The 24,365-nt window shown below is 44.4% G+C and overlaps 1 protein-coding gene across 1 annotated transcript; it reads right to left on the bottom strand.

The window, feature by feature from the left end:
- Nucleotides 1-621: 621 nt before the first annotated feature.
- Nucleotides 622-24,008, bottom strand: LOC145390975 (uncharacterized). The gene is made up of 4 exons (XM_080265708.1): nucleotides 23,982-24,008; nucleotides 6,776-6,843; nucleotides 5,632-6,445; nucleotides 622-705 (listed from the first exon to the last, which is right to left on the bottom strand). The coding sequence occupies exons 1-4, from the start codon at nucleotides 24,006-24,008 to the stop codon at nucleotides 622-624; spliced, it is 993 nt and encodes a 330-aa protein (XP_080121834.1).
- Between the last annotated feature and the right edge of the window lie 357 nt (nucleotides 24,009-24,365).

The raw sequence follows: 24,365 nt of genomic DNA, 5'->3' as shown, positions 1-24,365 counted from the left end.
GTTGTAGGTTCACATCAAAATGGGACTTTGGGAGGTAATTTTTGCAACTTGAATGATGTTCACATGTCAGTTTATTAGAGATATTTTTTTGTGATGCAGTGTGTCACTGTGCATCTTCAGGAGGTAATTACGTGACATGAATCACGTCGTAGTGAACAAAGGGGTTAAAGAGGCAAGCTAAATACCAAGTCATGGTGTGAAACTTGATAAGTCTCAGTGATAAGGTAGGAATGAGTCTCCTTGTTTAATAGTCAAATTTATCCTCCAATCTGACAATGTTTGACCATTATTTGAGCTGCAAGAGGTCAAGAATTTTTGTCAGATGAGATTAAACAGGCATTAGTAACAAAGATTTACTTATACAGGAAGGAACTGTAGAGCAAGCTTATCAGCAGCTCTTGTGTGAGGCCCCGACAATGTATGGATGCCTGCTAGTACACTGCATCAGCAGCAGCCCACAGGAGGCCATGCCAGACTACTTCAATGTGGCTGTCAGCATGCCGGAGGGCAACGGTAATGGTGGTTAGTAACATACATTTTTTACTCTGACTTGGCTTAAATTTTTCACCTCTCCAAGTTGAATGCAGGGTTGTAAAAATATATCGACACTGATATATAATGCTAGTTGTGACAAAGTGCCATGGACAGGATATTATAGCTGTAGTACTGTATTGTCTTGTTCTGCCATTGAGCTGTGTAAAGTAGCTACAAAAGGACGAAAATGTGGGCCCAAGTAGAGTAAAAACAGTACAGTGGCAGTGTAGTTGACTCTTCACGTAATTTCAGTTCAGCCATCTTAATTTAACCCGCCCCGTCCCGTTGACGTATGGGTACGTTGCAACGATTTGCATTTGCCAGTCCTGGCGACGTACCGGTACGTCGTGCAATTGCAAAGTGCATAATTTCAACAATTTTCAAATTTCGCACTTGATTTGCAGTACGTATCCTCACATGACCTTCCCCTACCTGCCACCAGGCGGGGATACTCAGCGACCCCACGCGACCTGTGCTAACCCGCCGCTTGTCCACTCACCTGGTAGCAACGGTCCTGCTCAGACATGGCTAAGAGAGGTCTCTCAGAGGGCGAAATTCAAGCCGCCCTGGACGCCTTTACAGGCGACAGTGATTCCCCACTGGACAACGAGGTTGTGGATAAAGATTATGTGCAGCCAGAGGAGAAAGAAACCACCAGCAGTGATGAAGAAGTCCCGTCTCCCAGGAAGCGGCAGTACGTGACTTACCGTGCTGCTAGAGAGGGGCAGCTGGCCAAGAAACCACGTGCAACATCCTATGCCCATCCCCAACGTGATTTGGAACCAGATTTCGATGACGAGGATGAGGACGGAGTTGTGGGACATGCTGCCACGTGGTATGGACGTGAGGTAATCACTCATCGTGGCCCAGAGAGCACACCACGTCGGACGAGCAGGTATGGGCCTAGTATTTTGTTTGGGGAGTTAGGAAGTGCCGTGGAGGGAGTGGGGAGTGAAAGGGAAAGTGCAGGGAGGATTAGGGAAAGTGAGAGTGACTTGAGTGAGTCATTGCTATCCCTAGGTAGTGGGAGGCGGAGTAGTGTATCACGTGGTCGAGTGCGGGTGCGTTCAGTATCACGTGGGGTTGTGATGGAGGGGGAAGGTGGGGAGGAACCACTCCCAAGCACGTCTTATGCTCCCCAATATCCCCTAACACGTGGTCGAGCTAGGGTGCGTGAGAAATCACGTGGAGTTGTCATGGAGGGGGAAGGTGGGGAGGAACCACTCCCCAGCACGTCTTATGCTCCCCAATATTCCCCTACTTCATCCCCACAGCCCCCTAATGTTCCTCAAGGCCGTAAGGGTAAGGGAAAGGGAAAGGGTAAAGGCAGAGGGAAGAGGAGTGACAGTGGGGAAGCCCTCCGCACTCCTTCTCCCCCACCTCCCCCACCAGGATCTCCTCCCCACCCAGACGAAGGCGGTGATGGGGATGATGGGGACGAAGGATGTGTGGGATGGAATTGGGAGGATGGGAGTGATTTTTCTCCCCTCATTCACCCCTTCACTGAGCAGGGACGCTCTGGCTGCATTGCTCCCGGAATTCACCGTAATTCCACCAGGTTGGATTTTTTCCACCTGTTTTTTAGTGAGGCATTCGTGGAGCAGATTATTTACCAAACCAACCTCTTTGCATGCACCCAGCACCTTGAGAGTGAAAGATTGGGAACAAGGAGTAGGCATTCTATCATATATGATTACCCTGTCTCCCTTTCAGAAATGTTCCTATTTTTTGCCCTGGTCCTTTTGATGGGTATTATACAAAAGAACAGAATTCCTGCTTACTGGACAAGGGACCCTGTTATGTTTACCCCAATATTTGGGCAAGTGATGAGCCGTAATTGGTTTCAACAAATTCTAAGTCACCTCCATTTCTATGATGCTCATGATCCTGCAAATGCGAACGACACAGATAAAATGAGGCGAATTAGGTTGGTCTTTGATAACCTGAGGCAAACCTTTCGTTCGTCATTCTATCCCTATAGAGACCTCGTCATAGATGAGAGTCTCGTGTTGTGGAGAGGTAATATTTCATTTAGGCAGTATATACCCAGCAAAAGGCACCGTTTTGAGTTCAAGATCTTTGTTATGTGCGACTGTAGGACTGGATACGTGCAAGACATAGTCTTGTACACCGGTGCACAGACAGACATAATAGAAGATCGAAGTATTGGACTGTCGGGAGCAGTGGTAAAGACAATGATAGAAGACTACCTTCATCGTGGTCACGTCCTCTACCTGGACAACTGGTACACTAGCCCTCTTCTCGCTCATTATCTTCACACGCATGAAACGGGAGTCTGTGGAACCGTGAAGGTGAACCGGCGTCACATGGCCAAGGTAGGGCGGAAACATGCCAGGAAAGAGGTTGTCTTTTCAAAGCCAACAACATCCTTGTAACTGTGTGGAACCACAATAGAGAAGTAAGCCTCTTGTCAACGGTTCACCGCCCCTTGATGCACCGTACTGATTCCGTAGATTACCGTAGCGAGAACAGGCGTCACATTTGGAAACCTGAGTGTGTCGTGGACTATAACATAAACATGCGCCTCGTGGACCAGTCAGACTCCATGATATCGACGGTAGAGTGTGCCAGGACCACGATGAAGTGGTATAAGAAACTGTTCTTTCACTTGCTAGACATCACTGCTCTGAATTGCCACCACCTTCACGCCATGACAACAGGAGTTCAGGAAACCTTTGAAGGGTTTGTGAGGGAGCTCACAAGAGAGATGTTTGCACGTTATGCTGTTGAAAGGCCCCAACATCGCACCCGCACTGCCCCTATTGCCCAAACTCCCTTGAGAATATCCGGCCGCCATTTCCCCACTCCTATCCCTCCCCAGCCAAACAGACCTAGGCCCCAACGCAGGTGTCACGTGTGTAGCAATTCCCGGGTGAGACTCACGACACAGAGGAAGGACACCCGCTATGAGTGCGTGGAGTGTGACATGGGTCTCTGTATTCACTCATGTTTCAGCAAATATCACACGTTGATGCAATTCTGATATGGTGTGAATGCGATAGGACGCTGAAACTATGAAGTAAATGCGACAAACAGACGCTCAGTGAAATTATCAGTCAAGTTGATCTCCAAATATTAGTATAAAGTGCATACGGGTATAACATAAGTGCAAAAATTGTATGTAAGTGTATAAATATGCTGTAAGTGGAAACATACATAGCGAGGGTTTTATGATGCGATATTCTGTCGCTCAGTGCAATAAATACGGCCCGTAAATATGTAATTATTATTATTGGAAATGCTAACGGGTATAATATAAGTTCAAATTATTGTAAGTGCTGAAATATATTCTAAGTCAAAATGTTCATAGAGTGTGTATAGAGATGCGATATCCTGACGCTCAGTTGAATGAATAAGGCACGTAATAATGAAAATAGAAGTCAACAAGTGGGAAAGTGTGTAATATATGTGAAGAATTAGTATATAAGTGTTTGAGTATTATGTTGGTCGAAACATTCATTGCAAGGGTATTTTCATGCGATATTCTGACGCTCACTTGAATAAATAATGCCAGTAAGTATGTACAGTGCAGTATAGGGGTGTAAGCGTGTGTAATGTAAGTGAGAAAGTATAATTGGAGTGAATAAATAAAGTAGAAGATGAAACACGAGTGTTTGAGATTGTGGTTGCTACGTGAATATGTGCTAGCATATCGCTAAATGCCCTCGTAATGAATGTAAATAATTGAAAACATTTACAGTGGTGGAGGAAAGGTTCTATGTAGAGGGAAAAATAATAGGAAAGTGATAAAACAATTGGGTATGTTGCAATACGAGTCATAGCGAGTGCGCTTACTAAGCTGATGTGCGCTAAACTTATGCTGCATGTCATCATAATGAATGAAAACATCTGAAAACACTTACAAACAGTTGAAATTGGTAAAATGTCATTGAAACAGAAGTATACAAGTAGAAAAAATGATAAGTTGACTGACACAAGAAATTTGGCATATAGCATGTTACGACTCGGACCTAACTCGCTATGCTCGCGCGATGGTACAATGCTAAATTTTTCATATATATGTGTCTGAAATCCATTATATTGCTACTGTTATTATTTATTAGTTCAAATTCAATAAATATAGAGGTGTTGTGTGTTGTTTCTCCCAGTATTCCCTACCATAGAAAACGTGAGCGCCTGACACGTCAATGAAAGAATTCGATACCTGGCGCGGGGGACCTTACCTGTTCCCACCACTTATAGACCACAGTAAGCCCTTTCTTGGTGATTTTCCTTCGTTTCTCAACCAAAGCGGAAGTTTGAGCCAAAAAAAAATTTTTCCAAAAAGGCTCGGGACTGGGGGATGTCGGAGGTGCAGGAAACCTCAGGACGTGACGGGTTTAATAGAGTTTTCATTTGTTTGTATTTTGTTTGTAGTTTCCAGGCGCAAAGCATGTGAGAAATTAGCCTGGGGGGGGGTCTGTCATGGCCATCCCCTGTTTGGGGGTTCCTATAGTAGGACTCGCGTACGTTTGCAGCTGTGGTGTGGCCCGCACCTGTGTACAGTGTTGCCACGTTTTCTATACTGTTATCTCTCTCTCTCTCTCTCTCTCTCTCTCTCTCTCTCTCTCTCCTGGCGGGAAATGTGAGCCACCCTGAGTACTTTTGATTCTTTTATAAGTTATTTATAATTGTGCTTTCATTTGTTAATTTGGTTTTGTTATATTTAGTGATGCGGACAGTGCATTCAATGCATGCCCCTCTCCTGCCTCTCTCTCTCTCTCTCTCTCTCTCTTTTATTGCAAGAGACATTTTTGATATTTTCTTTTACATAATATTGTATATATTGTAAATATGACATCATTTCCACACCACCCTTGAGGTATTTGTCTTGGCGCGCTTTTTTTTAAGAGGTGTCCCCAATAGGCCTATTCCTCTATCTCTCACAGAAGGCAGAAAAACAGAAGAAAAAGAAGGGAGAGAAACATGAGGAAGAAAAGTGCGAAAAAGAGGATAGAAGAGTTATGATGTATCCTCATCAGAAGATGTGAGAGTGATAGTGAAAGAATCGATGTAATGGTCAATCACCACATCTCTCTTTTCATCATTCTCTTGCAGTTTTTCTGCGTGCCTCACAGCGTTCTTCCAGTTGTCTGCCGTGACGTTATTGAGTGACTCATGGACGAGTGGCTTCAGATCTGCAATTCTGAACGTATTTCTCTTTGACACATAGCCTTTAACTTGTGCCCAAATTAGCTCGATTGGGTTATATTGGCAGTGGTAAGGGGGTAGGCGTACAACCCTATGTCCTTGTTCTGAGGCCGTCTTATTGATTACGTAGTTTGTATCGGCAGCTGCGATGTGGCGAGTCACAAGGTGCAGGAGTTGTGTTTTGAGGAGACCGTCTGGCGCTGTAACACCCTTCTTCTCCAGCCATTCTCGGATCTCCGCTTTCTTGGTTGCAGTAGTTGGTGGTTTATTTATTTTTCTGGAGTGATAGGATGCATTATCCATCACTATAACAGAAGATGATGGAATGTTGGGTAACAGTTGATTCTTAAACCACTTTTCAAAGGTGTCCACATTCATCTGTTCATGATAGTCTCCTACATTCTTTGCTTGGAAAACAAGGGTTGCTCCAGGAACAAATCCATCTTTGGTTCCTGCGTGCAGCAAAATCAAGCGGGAACCCTTCCCTGTGGGCACCCTCACTCCCATGGCCTTGTTTGCATTGCTGTCTACCCAGCATTTGGACACAGAGTAATTTTGATTGATCCATGTCTCGTCTAAGTAGACAATGGTTTGGCCTGAACTTCTAAGCTCCTTCATTTCTTTCAAGAAAATGCACCGTGCATAAGTTATATCATCTCTTTCCATTAGGAATCTCCGTCCATCAACATTTGAATAACGAAAACCGATTTTCTTCAGAACTCTTCTTAATGTCTCACGGCTGCCAGGATACGAAAGATTGATCTTAATTTCTGCATAAATTTTTTCAAGTGTTGGGATTTCCTTCCTCTCATAAAAACTCAGAACTGTTCTTCGTAGCACGCCTTCATTAAAGTTATCAAAGAAATCGGTCATTGGTGCTACAGGTTTCCTTTTCTTGGGGGACTTAAACTTGGGACATTGAATCTCCTCATTCTCTCTTGCATTTTTAGAGATTTTTTTCAACTGATCTCTCGCTAATCTTTGTTATTGCAGCTGTATGAGAGACGACCTTTGATAGGCCATGAAGAACTACTCCCTTCTCCTTCTCCTCCTGAAAATACTGCCTTACATTGAAGACAATTTCTTTAGCCTGGCTGTGTAGAGGCGAGGAATGGGCTGATTGAGCTGCCATGCTGTCTGTGCAGAGGACATAAAGGAAGTGACACGAGGTCACCGCCAGGAAGCTATGCTGTCAAGGCCACCGACTGGGTGTGGAAGTGTTGCCGCTCGCAGTTGAATAATGTTTTTTATTTCTTTACTTCGGTATTGGCATATGCCTACTATTTTGTCCTACATATTAGCTTATGATTATAAATGTGATTATTCCTCGCCCTTAAAATTATGGTAAAAGCCAGTAAATGTGAGCATTTTTCCCTAGCAACACCTGTACAAGCTATGGTTGGGTCTACGGAGGGGTACGTACTTTATCTTAGGCCAGACTGGGTGTGTAAGTGTTGCCACTCACAAGAATTACATGAATTATTTCTTTTACTTTGGATATTGGCATATTTCTTCATTTTTCAGGCTCATTATCTTATATCCATAACTGTGATATTATTACCCACCCTAAAACTACGCTAAAAATCAATAAAAGTGACTACAATTTCTTTTAGCAACACTGTACAATATGTATGCCATGTTTCTGTGTTACTGTATAAATATTTTATGCATAATAAGATTACTGTTGATTCATCCATCAAAATACACAAGTGTAAGTTTTATTCATCTGAATTTATCGAATTTGTGATGCCTTGTACATAAATAGCTTCCATTTCACATCGCAAGTTGGGGAAACGTGGCACCATTGTACACAGGTGCGGGCCACACCACAGCCGCAAACGTACGCGAGTCCTACTATAGCAGGAAACATGATGTCAGAGATGATGGTGGTGGTGGTAGTTGTTGTTGTTGTTGGTGGTGGTGGTGGTGGTTGGTGGTAGTGGTGGTGGTTTACTTTTTTGTGTTTATGGCAAGGTGGGGAAAGAAGGTCAAAATGATGGTTGTTTTATTTTTGTGTTGACGACAGGGTTGGAAAAAACTCTGATGATGATGCTGTTATTTTTTTTACTGTTTATGGCAGCGTGAGGATAAAGCTTAGATTGATGATAATGATAGTATTATTTTGTATTTTTGTGTGTATGTATCAGAGAGTGAAGAATGTTGGATTAAAGAGATCAGGATAATGATGATAGTGATGTTGGTATTTCTGTGTGTTGGGTTTGGATTGTATATACTGTTGTTGGATGATGATTATGATGGTGTTGATGATGATGATTATATTGTTTTGTGTTTGTATTAGGGTGTGTGGAATGCCTTTGGTTAATCTCATCTTAATGTCAGGACCAACATGCCTAGCCCTGGGCTCCTACGCTCCTCATGGGACAATGTAGGATTGGATGATGGATGGATGGATGGATGGATGGTGGTGATGTGACAAAGGTGAATGATGATCGATTTTTTTTCTCATCCATTTTTTCTGTATGTATCAGGGTGTGGTGAGTGTGGATTTTTCTTGTCTCTATTTTTTTCTGTATGTATCAGGGTGCGGTGAGTGTGGCCAGATGTGTACGCACCAGTGCCCCACCACAGGCCCATCAGGGAGGACTCTGGGCACCTGCCTATCAGGGCCAGAGCATGGACATCCTCCCTCACCCACACAGTTGTCATGCCTAAGGCTCATCCCTCCGTCTTATCCTTGGCCTCCCCCTCCCTCTCTCCAACCTCCACCTCACTCACACTTTCCTCGTCAGTCTCTCACTCTCCATCCTCTCCACATGGCCAAACCACCTCATTGTGTTTCTCCTATCGCTTCCTGTCACATCCACATCCACACCACAACGCTCTTTCACTTCCTCATTTGTCAGTCTGTCTCTCCATGTGACTCCACATGCACAAATAACTCATTTCCACTGCTCTCACTCTTGACTTCTGCCCCTCCAACAAAGTCCAAGCTTCACTTCCATACGTTAGAGTTGGTATCACAATACTGTTATGTAGTAACTTTTTCACTTCCATGCTCACTTACCTGTTTCTTATAACTGCTTTCAAGGAACCAACAACCTTTCTTCCTTGCTGTACCCTTTCAAGCACTTCACCCTTCAAACTTCCATCCTTATTCATCACACTACCCAAGTACTTAAACGCATTCACATTTTCCATTTCCTCTCATCCAACCTCACTGTACATTCAGTGACTTCACCTCTCTCAAAGACCATAACTTTTCTCTTCCCTACATTCACCTTTAGATTCCGTTTCATACACACCCTCCCAAACTCATCCACCAAGCCTTGCAGCTCCCCTTTGTCTTCTCTTAATAACACAGTATCATATGCAGACAACAGTACAGGGAGTTTCCAAACACTGCCCTCTCTCACTAGGGCCGCTCCAACATCCACTGCCCTACCTTGTATCTCTTTTATAACCCCATCCATATACAGATTGAACAACCTTGGAGACATGCCACATCCCTGTTTCAGTCCAACCTTCAAATAGAAAAACTCAGTTCACTATCCACACGCACTGCAGCCTTAGCACCCTCATACATACTCTTCACGGCCTTCAACAACTTCCCATCTACTCCATATATTCTCAATACTTTCCACATTCCTGTCTATCCACCCTGTCCTATGCTTTCTCCAAATCCATAAAGGCCGCAAACAACGTCTTTCCCTTCATTATAAACTTTTCCACTGAAGACCTATGAATATCTGATCTACACGACGTCTTCTCTTCCTAAAACCTCCCTGTTCATCTCCAACTAATTCCTCTGTGTTTTTTTTTTTTCCCTAACTCTGTCAATAAGTATCCTAACACATACTTTTGCTATTACAGCAAGAAGACAAATGCCCCCATGATTACCACACACTACTTTTTCCGCTTTTCCTTTGTACAGGGGAATAATTATACCTGACTTCCAATCCTCCGGGACTCTACCTTCCTCCCAGGCCAATCTGCACATCTTCCACATCCATTCTACTACTGTCTCCCCCATGCTTCAGCATTTCACCACACACTCCATCAATTCCTGGGGCTTTCCCCATTTTGACTTTTTCCATTACTTCCACAACTTCCATCCTACTAATTTCTTCCTGTCTTCTCACCTCCCTCCTTCTCCCAGCCATTCCCCAGTCGCTTACACTGGCATTACTTTTATTCTCTATGTTCAGGAATTCCTTAAAATGTTCTCTCTATCTGCTCACTTATTCTCCCTTCTCCACTAGCAGTCTACCATTTTTAGTTTTCACTCCCCGACTTACTTCTTTGGCACCTTGTCAAACTCTCTTTACCTCTTTCTAGAACATTTTCTTACATTCCCTCCACATTACACTCAAATTCCTTCCAAATCCTTGTCCACTCTCTTCTTACTCTCTCCTACTAATCTTTTCACCTCTCTTCCACCTTACATATGACTCTCTCTTCTGTCTCTCAACTTCCTCCACGCCCCTGTTTCTCATCCACTCACTGTGCTTTCTTCTTTTGTGCCACAGCTTGTCTCACCTCTTCATTCCACCATGCTGTTCCTTGCATCCCTTTTCGACTTCTCTACACACCTCACACCACCTCATATGCTGCACAGATTTCGTGTGTGAATATCTTGCACACATCTTCCACGTCCCCCATCTCATCAAATCATATTTACTCAATCGCTTCTAACAGTAGGTATTGGGTGATGGTGTAGTGGCGTAATGGTGGGGTTGGGTGGGGTGCAGTGGGGTAATGGGGGGGTTGGGTGGGGTGTAGTGGGGTAATGGTGGCGTTGGGTGGGGTGTAGTGGGGTAATGGTGGGGTTGGGTGGGGTGTAGTGGGGTAATGATGGGGTTGGGTAGGGTAATGGTGGGGCTGGGTGGGGTGTAGTGGGGTAATGATGGGGTTAGGGTAATGGTGGGGTTGGGTGGGGTGAAGTGGGGTAATGATGGGGTTGGGTAGGGTAATGGTGGGGCTGGGTGGGGTGTAGTGGGGTAATGATGGGGTTGGGTAGGGTAATGGTGGGGTTGGGTGGGGTGTAGTGGGGTTGGGTGGAGTGCAGTGGGGTAATGGTGGGGTTTGGTGGGGTGTAGTGGGGTTGGGTGGAGTGCAGTGGGGTAATGGTGGGGTTGGGTGGGGTGCAGTGGGGTAATGGTGGGGTTGGGTGGGGTGTAGTGGGGTTATGGTGGGGTTGGATGGGGTGCAGTGGGGTAATGGTGGGGTTGGGTGGAGTGCAGTGGGGTAATGGTGGGGTTGGGTGGGGTGTAGTGGGGAAATGGTGGGGTTGAATGGGGTGCATTGGGGTAGTGGTGGGGTTGGGTGGAGTAATGGTGGGTAATCGGTGATGGTGTACTGGCATAAATGTGAGGTTGGGTGGGGTGTAGTGGGGGTAATGGTGGGGTTGGGTGGGGTGTAGTGGGGTAATGGTGGGGTTGGTGGGGTGTAGTGGGGTAATGGTGGGGTGTAGTGGGGTAATGCTGGGGTTGAGTGGGGTGTAGTGGTGTAATGATAGGGTTGGGTGAGGTGATGGTGGGGTTGGGTGGGGTGTAGTGGTGTAATGGTAGGGTTGGGTGGGGTGATGGTGGGGTTGGGTGGGGTAGGGTAGGGTGTAGTGGGGTAATGGTGGGGTATTGGTTGGGTGTAGTGGGGTAATGGTGGGGTGTAGTTGGGTAATGGTGGGGTTGGGTGGGGTAATGGTGGGGTAATGGTGGGGTTGGGTGGGGTAATGGTGGAGTTGGGTGAGGTGATGGTGGGGTTGGGTGTGGTAATGGTGGGGTGTAGTGGGGTAATGGTGGGGTGTAGTGGGATAATCGTGGGGTTGGGTGGGGTAATGGTGGAGTATAATGGGGTAATGGTGGGGTAGTGGGGTAATGGTAGGGTTAGGTGGAGTAATGGTGGGGTGTTGTGGGGTCATGGTGGGGTTGGGTGGGGTCATGGTGGGATGTAGTGGGGTAATGGTGGGGTGTAATGAGGTAATGGTGGAGTTGGGTGGGGTGATGGTGGGGTTGGGTGTGGTAATGGTGGGGTGTAGTGGGGTAATGGTGAGGTTGGGTGGGGTGATGATGGGGTTGGGTTGGGTAATGGTGTGGTTGAGTGGGGTGTAGTGGGGTAATGGTAGGGTTGGGTGGGGTAATCGTGGGGTTGGGTGAGGTAATGGTGGGGTGTAGTGGAGTAATGGTGGGGTGTAGTGGAGTAATGGTGGGGTTGGGTGAGGTAATGGTGGGGTTGGGTGGGGTAATGATGGGGTGTAGTGGGGTAATGGTGGGGTAATAATGGGGTGTAGTGGGGTAATGGTGGGGTTGGGTGGGGTAATGGTGGGGTGTAGTGGGGTAATGGTGGGGTTGGGTGGGGTAATGGTGGGGTGTAGTGGGGTAATGGTGGGGTGTAGTGGGGTAATGGTGAGGTGCAGTGGGGTAATGGTGGGGTGTAGTGGGGTAATGGTGTGGTGCAGTGGGGTAATGGTGGGGTGTAGTTGGGTAATGGTGAGGTGTAGTGGGGTAATGGTGGGGTGCAGTGGAGTGTAGTGGGGTAATGGTGTGTGGTGGGCTAATGGTGGGGTGTAGTGGGGTAATGGTGTGTGGTGGGGTAATGGCGGGGTGCAGTGGAGCAATGGTAGGATGTAGTGGGGTAATGGTGGGGTGTAGTGGGGTAATGGTGGGGTTGGGTGGAGCGTAGTGGGGTAATGGTGGGGTGTAGTTGGGTAATGGGGTTTGGTCGGGTGTATTGGGGTAATTTCCATTTTATTCTAGCAAGCTCCATATGATTTACTTTATTGAATTTGGGAACGTGTAAAGATAGCTATAACTTTAATAACTCCCCTAAGTAAATCTCTTAAATAAATACCTTAAATAAATCCCCTAAATAAATCTATCTATCTATCTATTGCCAGACGCCTCAATCCCGTTTGGGGTGGCCACAAACAAATCGCCTCCAAGTCGCCCTGTCCCCCGCCATTTCACTGCCCTGCTCCCAACTCACACCCCCCTCTCTCATATACCTCTCCACCCCATCCCTCCATCTCATCCTCGGCCTCCCCCTCCCTCTTCCCCCCTCCACCTCACTCACATACACTCTCTTCGTCAGTCTTTCACCCTCCATCCTCTCCACATGGCCAAACCACCTCAGTGTGTTCCTCATAACGCTTCCTATCACATCCACATCAACACCACAACGCTCCTTTATATCCTCATTCGTCATCCTGTCTCTCCATGTAGCTTCACAGGCTCCTCTTAAATAACTCATTTCCACTGCTCTCACTCTTGACTTGTGTCCTTGCAACAACGTCCAAGCTTCACTTCCGTACGTTAGAGTTGGTATCACAATACTGTCATGTAGTAACTTTTTCACTTCCATGCTCACTTCCCTGTTTCATATCACTGCTTTCAAAGAACCAGCAACCTTTCTTCCCTGCTGTACCCTTTCAAGCACTTCACCCTCCAAACCTCCATCCTTACTCATCACACTACCCAAGTACTTAAACGTACTCGCATTTTCCAATTCCTCACCATCAAACCTCGCTGTACATTCACTGACTTCATCTCTCTCAAAGACCATCACTTTACTTTTCCCTACATTCACCTTTAGATTCCGTTTCTTACACACTCTCCCAAACTCATCCATCAAGCCTTGCAGCTCCCCTTCGTCTTCACTCAACAACACAGTATCATCTGCAAATAACAGTACAGAGAGTTTCCAAACACTATCCTCTCTCTTCAAGGCCACTCCAACATCCACTACCCTACCTTGTACCTCTTTTATTACCCCATCCATGTACAGATTGACCTACCATGGAGACATGACACATCCCTGTTTCAACCCAACTTTCAAAGAGAAAAATTCACTTAGTTCACCATCCACACGCACTGCAGCCTTCGCACCTTCGTACATACTCTTCACAGCATTCAACAACTTCCCATCTACTCCATATATTCTTAACACTTTCCACAATCCTTGTCTGTCCACCCTGTCATATGCTTTCTCCAAATCCATGAAAGGCGCATACAACTTTTTTCCCTTCTCTAGAAACTTTTCCACTAAAGATCTAAGGATGAATATCTGATCTACACAACCTCTTCCCTTCCTAAAGCCTCCCTGTTCTTCTCCAACTAATTTCTCTGCTCTTTCTCTAACTCTGTCAATAAGTATCCTACCATACACTTTTCCTATTATACTAAGAAGACAAATGCCCCTATGATTACCACACACTTCTTTTTCCCCTTTTCCTTTGTACAAGGGAATAATTATACCTGACTTCCAATCCTCCGGGACTCTACCTTCCTCCCAGGCCAATCTGCACATCTTCCACATCCATTCTACTACTATCTGTCCCCCATGCTTCAGCATTTCACCACACACTCCATCAATTCCTGGGGCTTTCCCTGATTTAACTTTCTTCATTGCTTCCACAACTTCTATCCTACTGATTTCTTCCTGTCTTCTCACCTCCCTCCTTCTCCCAGCCATTCCCCAGCCACTTATAATCGCATTACTTCCATCCTCTACGTTCAACAAATCCTTAAAGTGTTCTCTCCATCTGCTCACTTTTTCTCCCTTCTCCACTAGTAATCTACCATTTTTGTCTTTCACTCCCCTGCTAACTTCACTTCCACCCTGTCTTACTCTTTTCACCTCTTTCCAGAACATTTTCTTATAGTCCCTCCACTTTACACTCAAATTCCTTCCAAATTCCTCATCCACTCTCTTCTTACTCTCTCTTACTAATCTTTTCACCTCTTTCTTTCTACATATAACTCTCTCTTCCACCTCTCAACTTCTTCCACGCCCCTATTTCTCATCCATTCATAGTATGCTTTCTTCTTTTGTGCCACAGCCTGTTTCACCTCTTCAGTCCACCATGCTGTTCCTTGCACCCCCCTCTGTCTTCTCTTCCTTCCACACACCACATCACATGCTGCACATATTTCTTCTGTAAATATCCTACACACACCTTCCACGTCTCCCATCTGCTCCAATTCATATTTGCCCAATCGTTCCTCCACTTCTCTCTTATACTCTGCCTTTTTCTCATCCTCTTGTAACCTTTCCACTCTCCTTGCAACTACTCCTTCCTCTCGTCTTTCCCTTCTTCTACCCCTCCATCTTACTTGAATTCTAATTCTGGCCACCACCAAGTAGTGGTCAGAAAGTTCACTCCCCCATCCTTTATAAACTCTTGCATCCATTACATATCTTCGCATCCTTTCATCCACACACACATAATCAATCATTGCCTTCCTTTCATTCAGTTCACCACCCACCCTTCTCATCACTCGCCATGTATACCTGTGGATCATTTTATGCCTGAAGAGGGTATTGGCTATCACCAACCCCCTCCCAGCACAAATATCCACTAACGCACTCCCATTCTCATCTATCTCAGCAGGCACACCCCAATCACCAACTATTCCATCCACCTTCACATTCCCAACTTTACCATTCATATCACCAATCAAAAACACTCTCTCATTCCTTCCAAACTTATCCATGCACACTTCTACATTTGTCCAGAACTCTTCTCTCACTCTTCTAGCACGATCTTGCGTTGGCGCATACACACACACAATCGCCCACATTTGTATTCCAACTTTCAACTTTACCCACACAATCCTTGACCCAACTGATCCATACTGTCTTATGGTCCTCTTCCATCTTTTACTCACAACTATACATACTCCTTCCTTTGCCCTCTCATTCTCACCTACTCCTGCACATATACCCCATCCATACTCCCATTCTCTCACACTTTCTCCTCTTCATTTTGTTTCAGTTATTCCACATACATCCACTTTCGCACCCTCAAGCACCTGGACAATCTCTCTCTCTTTCACCTCATCATTCGCTCCCCTTACATTCCAGGTTCGAATAACCATGTCCTTTGTCCGGTCCTTGGTCGTCATCGTTTGGTCAGTCCTTGTCCGAGGCTTATTGTTTGTTTTTTTAGTTAGTTGTTTTCCGAGGAGGGGCACTAACCCTCCGCCAACCCTTTTAGTCGCCTTTTACGACAAGCAGGGATACTGGGGGAGTATGCTTGAAAAAAAAAACCCTACCCCTAGGGGTATTATCGTTTGGTAGAAGGATGAACCAATATGTACGTCCCGCGCAAGGGGGGGGGGGTAGTTAAAAAAAAAGTAAAAAAAAAAAAAGAAAGAAAAGGGTATGTTATTGAATATTATTGAACCCCGTAGATGGCAGGAAGTGGAGAGATGGTGGGGGGCGGAGGAGGGAGGGAGGAAGGAAGGGCGTGGAGGGAGGGAGGGCAGGAGGAAGGAAGGAAGGGAGGAGCGGTGTGGACGGAGGGAGGAAGGGGGTAAAGGAATTTCTGCCGGCTTTTGTGTACAAAGGAGTACAAAGGAAAGCAAACAGCAACAGACCTTATGGTCCTTTCGAGGCTGTTTGGTACAGAGTAGACTATGACTACAAGATCTAACTCTACATGCTGAAGGATAAGGATAGTAAAGCAAGAAGGCTCCCCCACCTCCAAACCCTCCAGCCAAAACTGGCAAGAAAAAGTGAGAAAAACCACCACGCAGCATGGAAAAACTGACATGGAAATTTCATAGGAAAGACTGAAAAGGAAAAGCTACATTCTATAATACATTATCTATAAGCTACCAATAATACATTATCAATGAGCTATGTGGAGGAAAGGGGGGAGGGAGGAGAGGAAAAATTAAGGAGGATGAAGGTGTTGAGGGACGGAGGAGGGAGAAGGAAAGGTGGAAGATGGAGAGGGGGAAGTTACAGGGGGGAGATAGGAGAATGGAGGAAAGGTGGTGTGGGTCGGAAGGACGGAAGAGAAGAGGAGCAAGAAGTGGGGGACAGAGAGAGGGAGGAGGACGAGAAGGAATTGGGGGACAGAGAGGGAGGAGGAGGGAAGATAGTGGGGGGCGGAGAGAAGGAGGGGTTGGAGGAAACTACCGACTCCCTTTAGACTGATATCCGAATTACAATAATCCTTAACATACATATGCACACACCTATTACTCACGAACATGTACGTATTCTTATATCCAAAAAAGAAAGACGGTACAAGCAGCCATTACCGTATTGGACGCTAATCAAGAGCAATGGAAATATACACACATGAACGCATACCGTACACACATCCATATGAATTAATGTATACTGTATACACATAAAAAATACGGGAACTGCTTAATTGGGTGGAAGGGCCGAAGTGGAGGGGCGGGTGGGACTGGAGGAATGGAGAGAACTGGGGTTGGGGAGGGAGGGATGGGGGTGGAGGGAGGTAGGTTTCCCTTAGTCACTGGCTCATTCCGAGTTGGGCTGAGCCAGCTGATGGGGGGACTTGCGCCTCTTTGGATAAGTGTAAATTTCCTTTTTTGTCCAACTAATTCCTTTCATAATCTGTAATCTAGTTTTTCATGCGATGGAACTTTTAAGACTTATGACTTTGCTTGATGGTAATGGAAGTCCGTTAAACTTGATTTTCTGGAATATTTAACCGGCAGCGGCATTTTAAGCCCTTCGTCCCACATGGAAGCGTCACTTTGATTTTTCTTCTGTATCTTTCATGTTCCGTACCTTAGTGTCAGAATAAGATAGTAGCATGGTCCATCATACTTTCCATTGCACATTTTCGTGACTAGCAGCTCATTTGGTGTTACTATTATAGATGGGCTTTAAAGATGGCGATGGTACCAGCAGCAGGTAGTCAGTTCGGTATTACTTTAGAAGTAAGCAACGTTACCGATTTTCATTATATTACGTCCCTGAACTATTCTAACTGACTTACCTTTTAAGCCTAGTTTGAGTTGGGGGAGCGAATTTTGTAAGGGTAGTCATGTAGTGACAGATTAGGCTAACGCCAGGTAGCGAATGAATGTTGCGCCATATTGGCTGGAGCAGGCGTGTGTACTCGGTATGTCGGCTGGACTCGTGTACTCTGCTGGTACTTTCGTATGTGTGTGAGTTTTAAAAACAGCCAATCAGGCGTTCCCGAGCAACAGGGACAAACCAGCCAGTCACAACAGTTGTTAGTAAAACCAGCCAATCACCTTAAAGTATTTGTGGGTGACGCAGGGACGCCCAAGATTTGAAAGTGTGTCATGGCCTTCGGTGGAGAAGAACATGTTGATTTCCAAGCTTGTGTCGGTTGTAACAAGGATTACTGGCAGATTATCAAGGAATACTACAGTAATAACGAAGCTTCTATTGAACTAAGATAACACAGTGTTTTGCCAAGTGAAGTACAATGTAAAGAGAGTAATTTGCCCTGCAAAGATCGGGAAGGTAGACATCAGTGGTACTGCGGCCGGTGGAGGAGAAGTTGGAAGAGTAAGGGGAAGGTCCAGTGCAAATTCACCGTTTCCGATTATAAAGGAACAATTCTACACCCTTAAAGGTAGGTCAGGTCAGGTTACGTTACGTAACGTTACGCTTTGTTGGGTTGGGTTAGGTTAGTATAATGCAAAATAGTGTGTTTTTAATTAATCTTGATTTGGGCGGATAAATCCACTTTCGTAATTGTCAAATTTCTAAAAGGGGGATTTTTCCCCCCAAAATGAAGGTAAGAATGAATTAAAACACACTATTTTGCATTGGAATACACAAATTTTCATTTAAAAAAAAAACCGTTGGTTACTTCTAAAAATTTACTGACAACTTATTTTTTCAGTGCCTAATTTCAACCGACGAAGTTTGAATTCAAGTGACCAAGAAGACTGTGAATCCAAGCGACCAAGAAGACTGTGAATCCAAGCGACCAAGATGACGTAGGTTTGAATTCAAGCCTCCAAGAAGAGTGGGGTTTGAATCTAAGTGACCAAGACGAATCTAAGCGACCAAGAAGGGTGAGATTTGAATTCAAGCAACCAAGAAGAGTGGGGTTTGAATTCAAGCGACCAAGAAGAGTGGGGTTTGAATTCAAGCGACCAAGAAGAGTGGGGTTTGAATTCAAGCGATCAAGAAGAGTGGGGTTTGAATTCAAGCGACCAAGAAGAGTGGGGTTTGAATTCAAGCGACCAAGAAGAGTGGGGTTTGAATTCAAGCGACCAAGAAGAGTGGGGTTTGAATTCAAGCGACCAAGAAGAGTGGGGTTTGAATTCAAGCGATCAAGAAGAGTGGGGTTTGAATTCAAGCGATCAAGAAGAGTGGGGTTTGAATTCAAGCGACCAAAAAGACGGGAGTTTGAATTCAAGCGACTAAGGAGAGTTGGGTTTGAATTCAAGCGACCAAGAAGACAGGGCTTGGAATTCAAGCGACCAAGAAGACGGGGCTTGGAATTCAAATGACCAAGAAGACGGGGCTTGGAATTCAAGTGACCAAGAAGACTGGGCTTGGAATTCAAGCGACCAAGAAGACGGGGCTTGGAATTCAAGCGACCAAGAAGACGGGGCTTGGAATTCAAGCGACCAAGAAGACGGGGGTTGGAATTCAAGCGGCCAAGAAGACGGGGGTTGGAATTCAAGCGGCCAAGAAGACGGGGGTTGGAATTCAAGCGGCCAAGAAGACGGGGGTTGGAATTCAAGCGGCCAAGAAGATGGGGGTTGGAATTCAAGCGGCCAAGAAGACGGGGGTTGGAATTCAAGCGACCAAGAAGACGGGGGTTCGAATTCAAAATCAAGACGGGTGTTTTGATTCAAGGGACAATGGCTTTTCAGTTAAGTATTATATATATTTTTCTTAACCTTTCAGCTCACGGCAGTTCGAGATTATTTTGACTAGTAAACTACCAAAGACTAAAATGTATAGTAAGTTTTCAATAACAGTTAGTAATGGAATAGCTTAAATTAGGTGTGCTCCCAATCCCCTGAAAGGAGGTTAATGGAGGGAAGCCAGCCTGAAGTCCACTGGGTTCTCTGAAATAGAAAGAGATTGTTACAAAGCTATGAAGTTTTTCAGATGCTGTGCTGTAGCCAACATTTTTTCAGGTTATCCAGCACTGAACACCAGGTAGTTCAGTAAAACCTTGCCATTTTTTTTTCTTGGGGGGGAGGGGGGTGAGCCAATAGTCGAAAAAGTTTCAGCCATTGGCTCCCCTCAAAGTCGGATTTTAAATGTTGACAGATGAGTACAGTAGAATATTCTAGTACCAAAAATGAAAACTATACCCTTTTCACACAAACTTGGCTTATAATTTTGCCATTTAGCAGTTCATTTCACATCCTTGCCATTGCACTTATGAAACACGTATTGTGCCCCATTTGACATTTTTCTAGTCCTTAAAATGAAAACTATGCCACCATGTCACACAACCTTGGCCCATAATTTTGCCCATCTGCAATCTGTTTCACATCTCTTGTCATTGTACAGTATTTCATAAAACACGTATTACATCCCATTTGACAGTAGGCCTATATTCTGGTCCTAAAATGAAAACTGCCTTTTTCACACAAATTTGGCCAATAATTTTGCCGGTTTAGCAGTTCATTTCACATCCTTGTCATTGCACTTCATATAACACGTAACTCGCCCTACCTGACATTGTTCATTATAGCAGACTGCAGCGTTAGTGTCGCTTAAATCCAGTGTCCATTTTATAGAGGTACTGCACGTTGAGGTTTTACTGCTAGCATTAGTGGTAATGCCCTCCCCATGAATTTTTTTTCTCCATGATCTTTTATTCCAAACATTATCTAGCCAGACACTGTAATCCCGTAAGGGACATTTGAGTTATTTGGGGAGGGGCACTAACCCTCTGCCAACCCACTTGATACGTATGGAACTTTTAAACTAATGTATTTTATTTGGCTGTGTAGAGGATGGAGAGCAAGAGACTGACGAGGAGGGTATGAGTGAGGTGGAGGGGGGAAGGAGTAGGCCAATGGTGCGATGGAGGGATGGAGTGAAGAGGTATATGGGAGGGGGGTGTAAGCTAAGAGTAGGGCAGTGAAGGTGTGGGACAGAGCGACATGGAGGTGATTTGTGTGTTTCCCCCCCCTTAGGAGATTAGATAGATATTTTAATCAGCTTAGGAGACACTAGATAGGTTAGTTTTAATCCTCCACTACCAGAAATGGTTTTGTAAATTAATCTTTATAGTAGCACGGTTCATATTGGCGATTTAAGCTTCCTAACACCTTTGCCTAAGTAATTTAGTCTATTCTTACTGTCTTGCCATGTCAGTCATAGCATAAGTATTTTGCAAAACTTAATCAGCTCCCTAACACCTTTTCCTAAGCAATTTGGTTTATTCTTACTGTCCTTGCCATATAAATCCTGCCATTATTGCCTTAGCATTAATATTTTGCAAAACTACAGTATATTAATCAGCTCCCTAACACTAATGAAAATCCTTCCAATATTGCCATACTCTGCATAACTTCCAAAAGGATGTTAACCAGAACTCCCGAACACCTTTTTTGATGTAACTTTTTATTTCATACTGCCCTCGTAGTTATATAAATCCTTCCAATATTACCATACTCTGCATAACTTCCAAAAGGATATTAACCAGAGCTCCCTAACACCTTTTCTTAAGTAACTTTTTATTTCATACTGTCCTGTTAGCTATATAAATCCTTCCAATATTGCCATACTCTTCATGAATAACTTCCAAAAGGATATTAATCAGCTCCCCAGTAACTTTAACTTTTTTTTTTAATTCCTACTGTTTTGTTATATAAATCCTTCCAGTATTACCATACTCTGCATAAACAACTTCTAAAAGGATATTAACCAGCCATGAAAAATAAATCGGTAAGGGAAAGACGTTCGGGAGCTTCCTTAACCCCTAAACCGCAGGGTTGTTTTGGCGCTCCTTGCGTGTCCCGCGGCGATATTCATGCTCTGACAGACTGTAAAAATATTTGCCAAAAATCGGTTATTAGTCCTAGAATATTATAATTACATATGCATGTGGCACATACCTTTAGCTTTCTCCTGGGATGTTCATAGGACTTGTGGAGGCTTCTGAAGTTGGGTAACAAAGTCTCCACTTTACACTTCCCGACACCCCGTAATATGATTACCACAGCCTGATATTATCACTAGAAACACTATTCTATGATTTTCAAATAGTTTGGAATCCAAAAAAAAAAAATGTGAAAGCAATGAAAATTACGAGCACGTACCAGCTTCCCACTTGCGCTCGTTCGCCACTGGTATACTGTCATTTAATATTCATAAAAACACTCACACTTTATATTTCTATTACTATATAACACTTATATATATCTGCAGTCTTTATCCATAAGTTTCCTTCTGTAATAGTAGTTTATTGTCACTGTAGGCATTCAATTTCTTTCAGTAAAATACGTAGCATTCACTTTCTCGTCCTGTATACTAGCGTTGAGAGCGAATCTGTCACTTTCACTTTCATAACTCATAGTATTCATACATGCTAGTGAAACTTTCACTTTTATTACTCCTAGTATATATACTCGTATTCTTATATTACTGCTCATTTACATTCTCTATTCTATTTACATTATTTACATTTCTATTTTATTTACATTGTGTCATGCACTGTCACTTGCAGTAACTTCTAAAACTATTTTTCCACTGTTCACATTCATTGCTTTCACTTGCTGTTTACACATTATTTACACATTATTTACATTTCCACTTGCACTGTTTTAGTCACCAGAAAGATCGTAGTCACTGTCCATCATTTTCATTGATAAATTAGCCAGTTCACGTTCCACAGCAGTCACTTAGCCCATTACCCCTTTCCACACGAGGTTTAGTAGGGGTTGAGGTCACAGGGCCCTTTGCATGGGGCTAAAAAGCAGCGGAATTGGACAGGCGTGAATCCGACGTGGTTTCACCTTGAAAGACGACAGTAAACTGAATGCTGTGGTGGCCTAGGGGCAGTGAAAGGCTGCCAATGTCAGCATGGTGACAGCTGCTAATATATACGCTATGAAATGGTTGGCAGGAAATCTAGACAATACATAATAAATTAGGTAGTTTCAGATGAATGTAAATATCACTTAGGCTTCTCCTTTCCTTTCTTATATATATTTTTATTACGAGAATAGATTATACGGCATATATCAAGGGGAAATAAACAGGGAAAATTAGCGAACGAGTGCACGTGAGGTGTTGTCAGGTGATAATTAGCCAATTCTAGGTGTATGGCACTATCACTTACCTTATTTCTTTTTTGTATATATTATTTTGTATAAGAATAGGGCATAGGGCTTATTTCAAAGGATGAAATCGGTGGAAAATTCTGGGTAAGATTTACTTAGTGCAGTGCGCCCGGCAGGCGAGAGGAGAGGGTAATGGAGGGGAGGTAGGGAGGGGAGTCAAGAACGGGGAGAAATGGCTAAATTGTCAACAATGGATGGGAGTACAGATGGGATTAGGAGTGCTGACTAGTGTTGGTCATTGGCAGTACTGACATGATACAAGCCACCATTTGAAGGCCCGGGCGAATTCAAAATAACACAGAATCACAAAAGTGATGCCCCACGGTATGATCCCTTGCTCCCAAGCGTCACAAAAGTGACACCTCGCGGTTAAGGGGTTAACTGATATTACTTGTTCATATTAGTTTACAACCTTGAACAGGGAGTAACCTTATTATAGAGGCATAGATTGTCATTACATGTATAGGGATTTTTTAAAGATATAAGTGCTTGTAATTACTCTGCAGGTGAGTTCTGTTATATAATGGGTGTTAATGGAGGACTGTGGACGATGGATACTCTAATAGCAGAAGTAGGCTATGGTGACACCTTTATAGCAGAGTAAATAACGTGGGAAAAATAGGGTTAGGTTCACACGCCTTGCAGGCATCACTAAATTTAGGTCCAAATTTGCCCATTCTTGTATCAGTTTCTTGTATAGTGGATGCTTTAGCCCTGGCTCTGTAGTTTTTGTACTTGTTTTACCTCCTGCCCACAGAATACCTAATCCATTGTCAGGGTAGGGAATGAATAATGGGAAACAAAGCATCATTCATTTAAATATGCTTGCCTATCAGTACTTACCTATGAATTTGAGAGTTGTTTCCCCCACAACAGACCAGGTGCCTCAGTGGTAGCGTGTTTGTACTGCGAGGTTGAGAGTTTGTGCCCTGCCTGGGTAGTTGCCCTACAGGGAGGGGTAGTGCTCTCCTGTCACCTTAGCAGGGCTATCTGATCTATCTAGGTCTAGCACGGGGAAATAATCCCTTTCCCCCACAACTCCTTGACCATCCTTAATGTGTTGTTCGTATCGTTTATAAAGGCTCCAACATTACTAGTCACTGGCTTTGGTCACCTAATGGTGTCTCTCTATGCTGATCAGTCTCTGACAGCCTCTCCAGTCAGTCTTATCCCTAAGGTCACACTTTGACTTTGTCCCAGTTTTTTTTCTGGTCTGCCTTTCACAGCCCTACCTCTGATATTCACATTTCTCACATTCTGCACCCAGTTGTTGTCCTCCATCCTCTTAAAAGGCCCAAATGTCAGGTACAGTACAAGGAATATGGTTACAGAATACTGCCCAGTAAACTGTCTGTTGGCAGATTTACTTTATAGGTAGATCAAGTTTAAATTTAGCAACAGATTCTTTGGGATCTATATCGACTTTATAAACCAGTGTGGCCAAGTAGACCATCAGCTGCAGGCAAGTTCACCATCCCTGCATGGCTGTCACATGCAGTGATGTTTCTCTGTGGTTGACAGTGCATGTGAGAGGCACAGGGAAGTGTGGTGTGGTGCCTGGATGGATGGCACGTGGGTCTCCACTCGGTGAACAGGGACATCATACCAGGCTACACACAACCTTGTAATTGGGTTGTA

The sequence above is a fragment of the Coenobita brevimanus genome, chromosome 16 (assembly GCF_032717465.1).
Source record: "Coenobita brevimanus isolate Jiangsu-jjx chromosome 16, ASM3271746v2, whole genome shotgun sequence".
NCBI classification, from domain to species: Eukaryota; Metazoa; Arthropoda; class Malacostraca; order Decapoda; family Coenobitidae; genus Coenobita; species Coenobita brevimanus.
This window is presented reverse-complemented; position numbering and strand designations above follow the sequence as displayed.

Bases quoted from the DNA above. Each gene is read 5' to 3' on its own strand.
- LOC145390975 (XM_080265708.1), bottom strand. From the start codon at position 24,008: ATGGAGGACAACAACTGGGTGCAGAAT. The intron at 6,844-23,981 runs GTGAGAAATGTG...TCCTCTGCACAG, and splicing joins ACAACAACTGGGTGCAGAAT to ACAGCATGGCAGCTCAATCA. The intron at 706-5,631 runs GTGAGGCACGCA...GTCCTTTTGTAG, and splicing joins CAGACAACTGGAAGAACGCT to CTACTTTACACAGCTCAATG.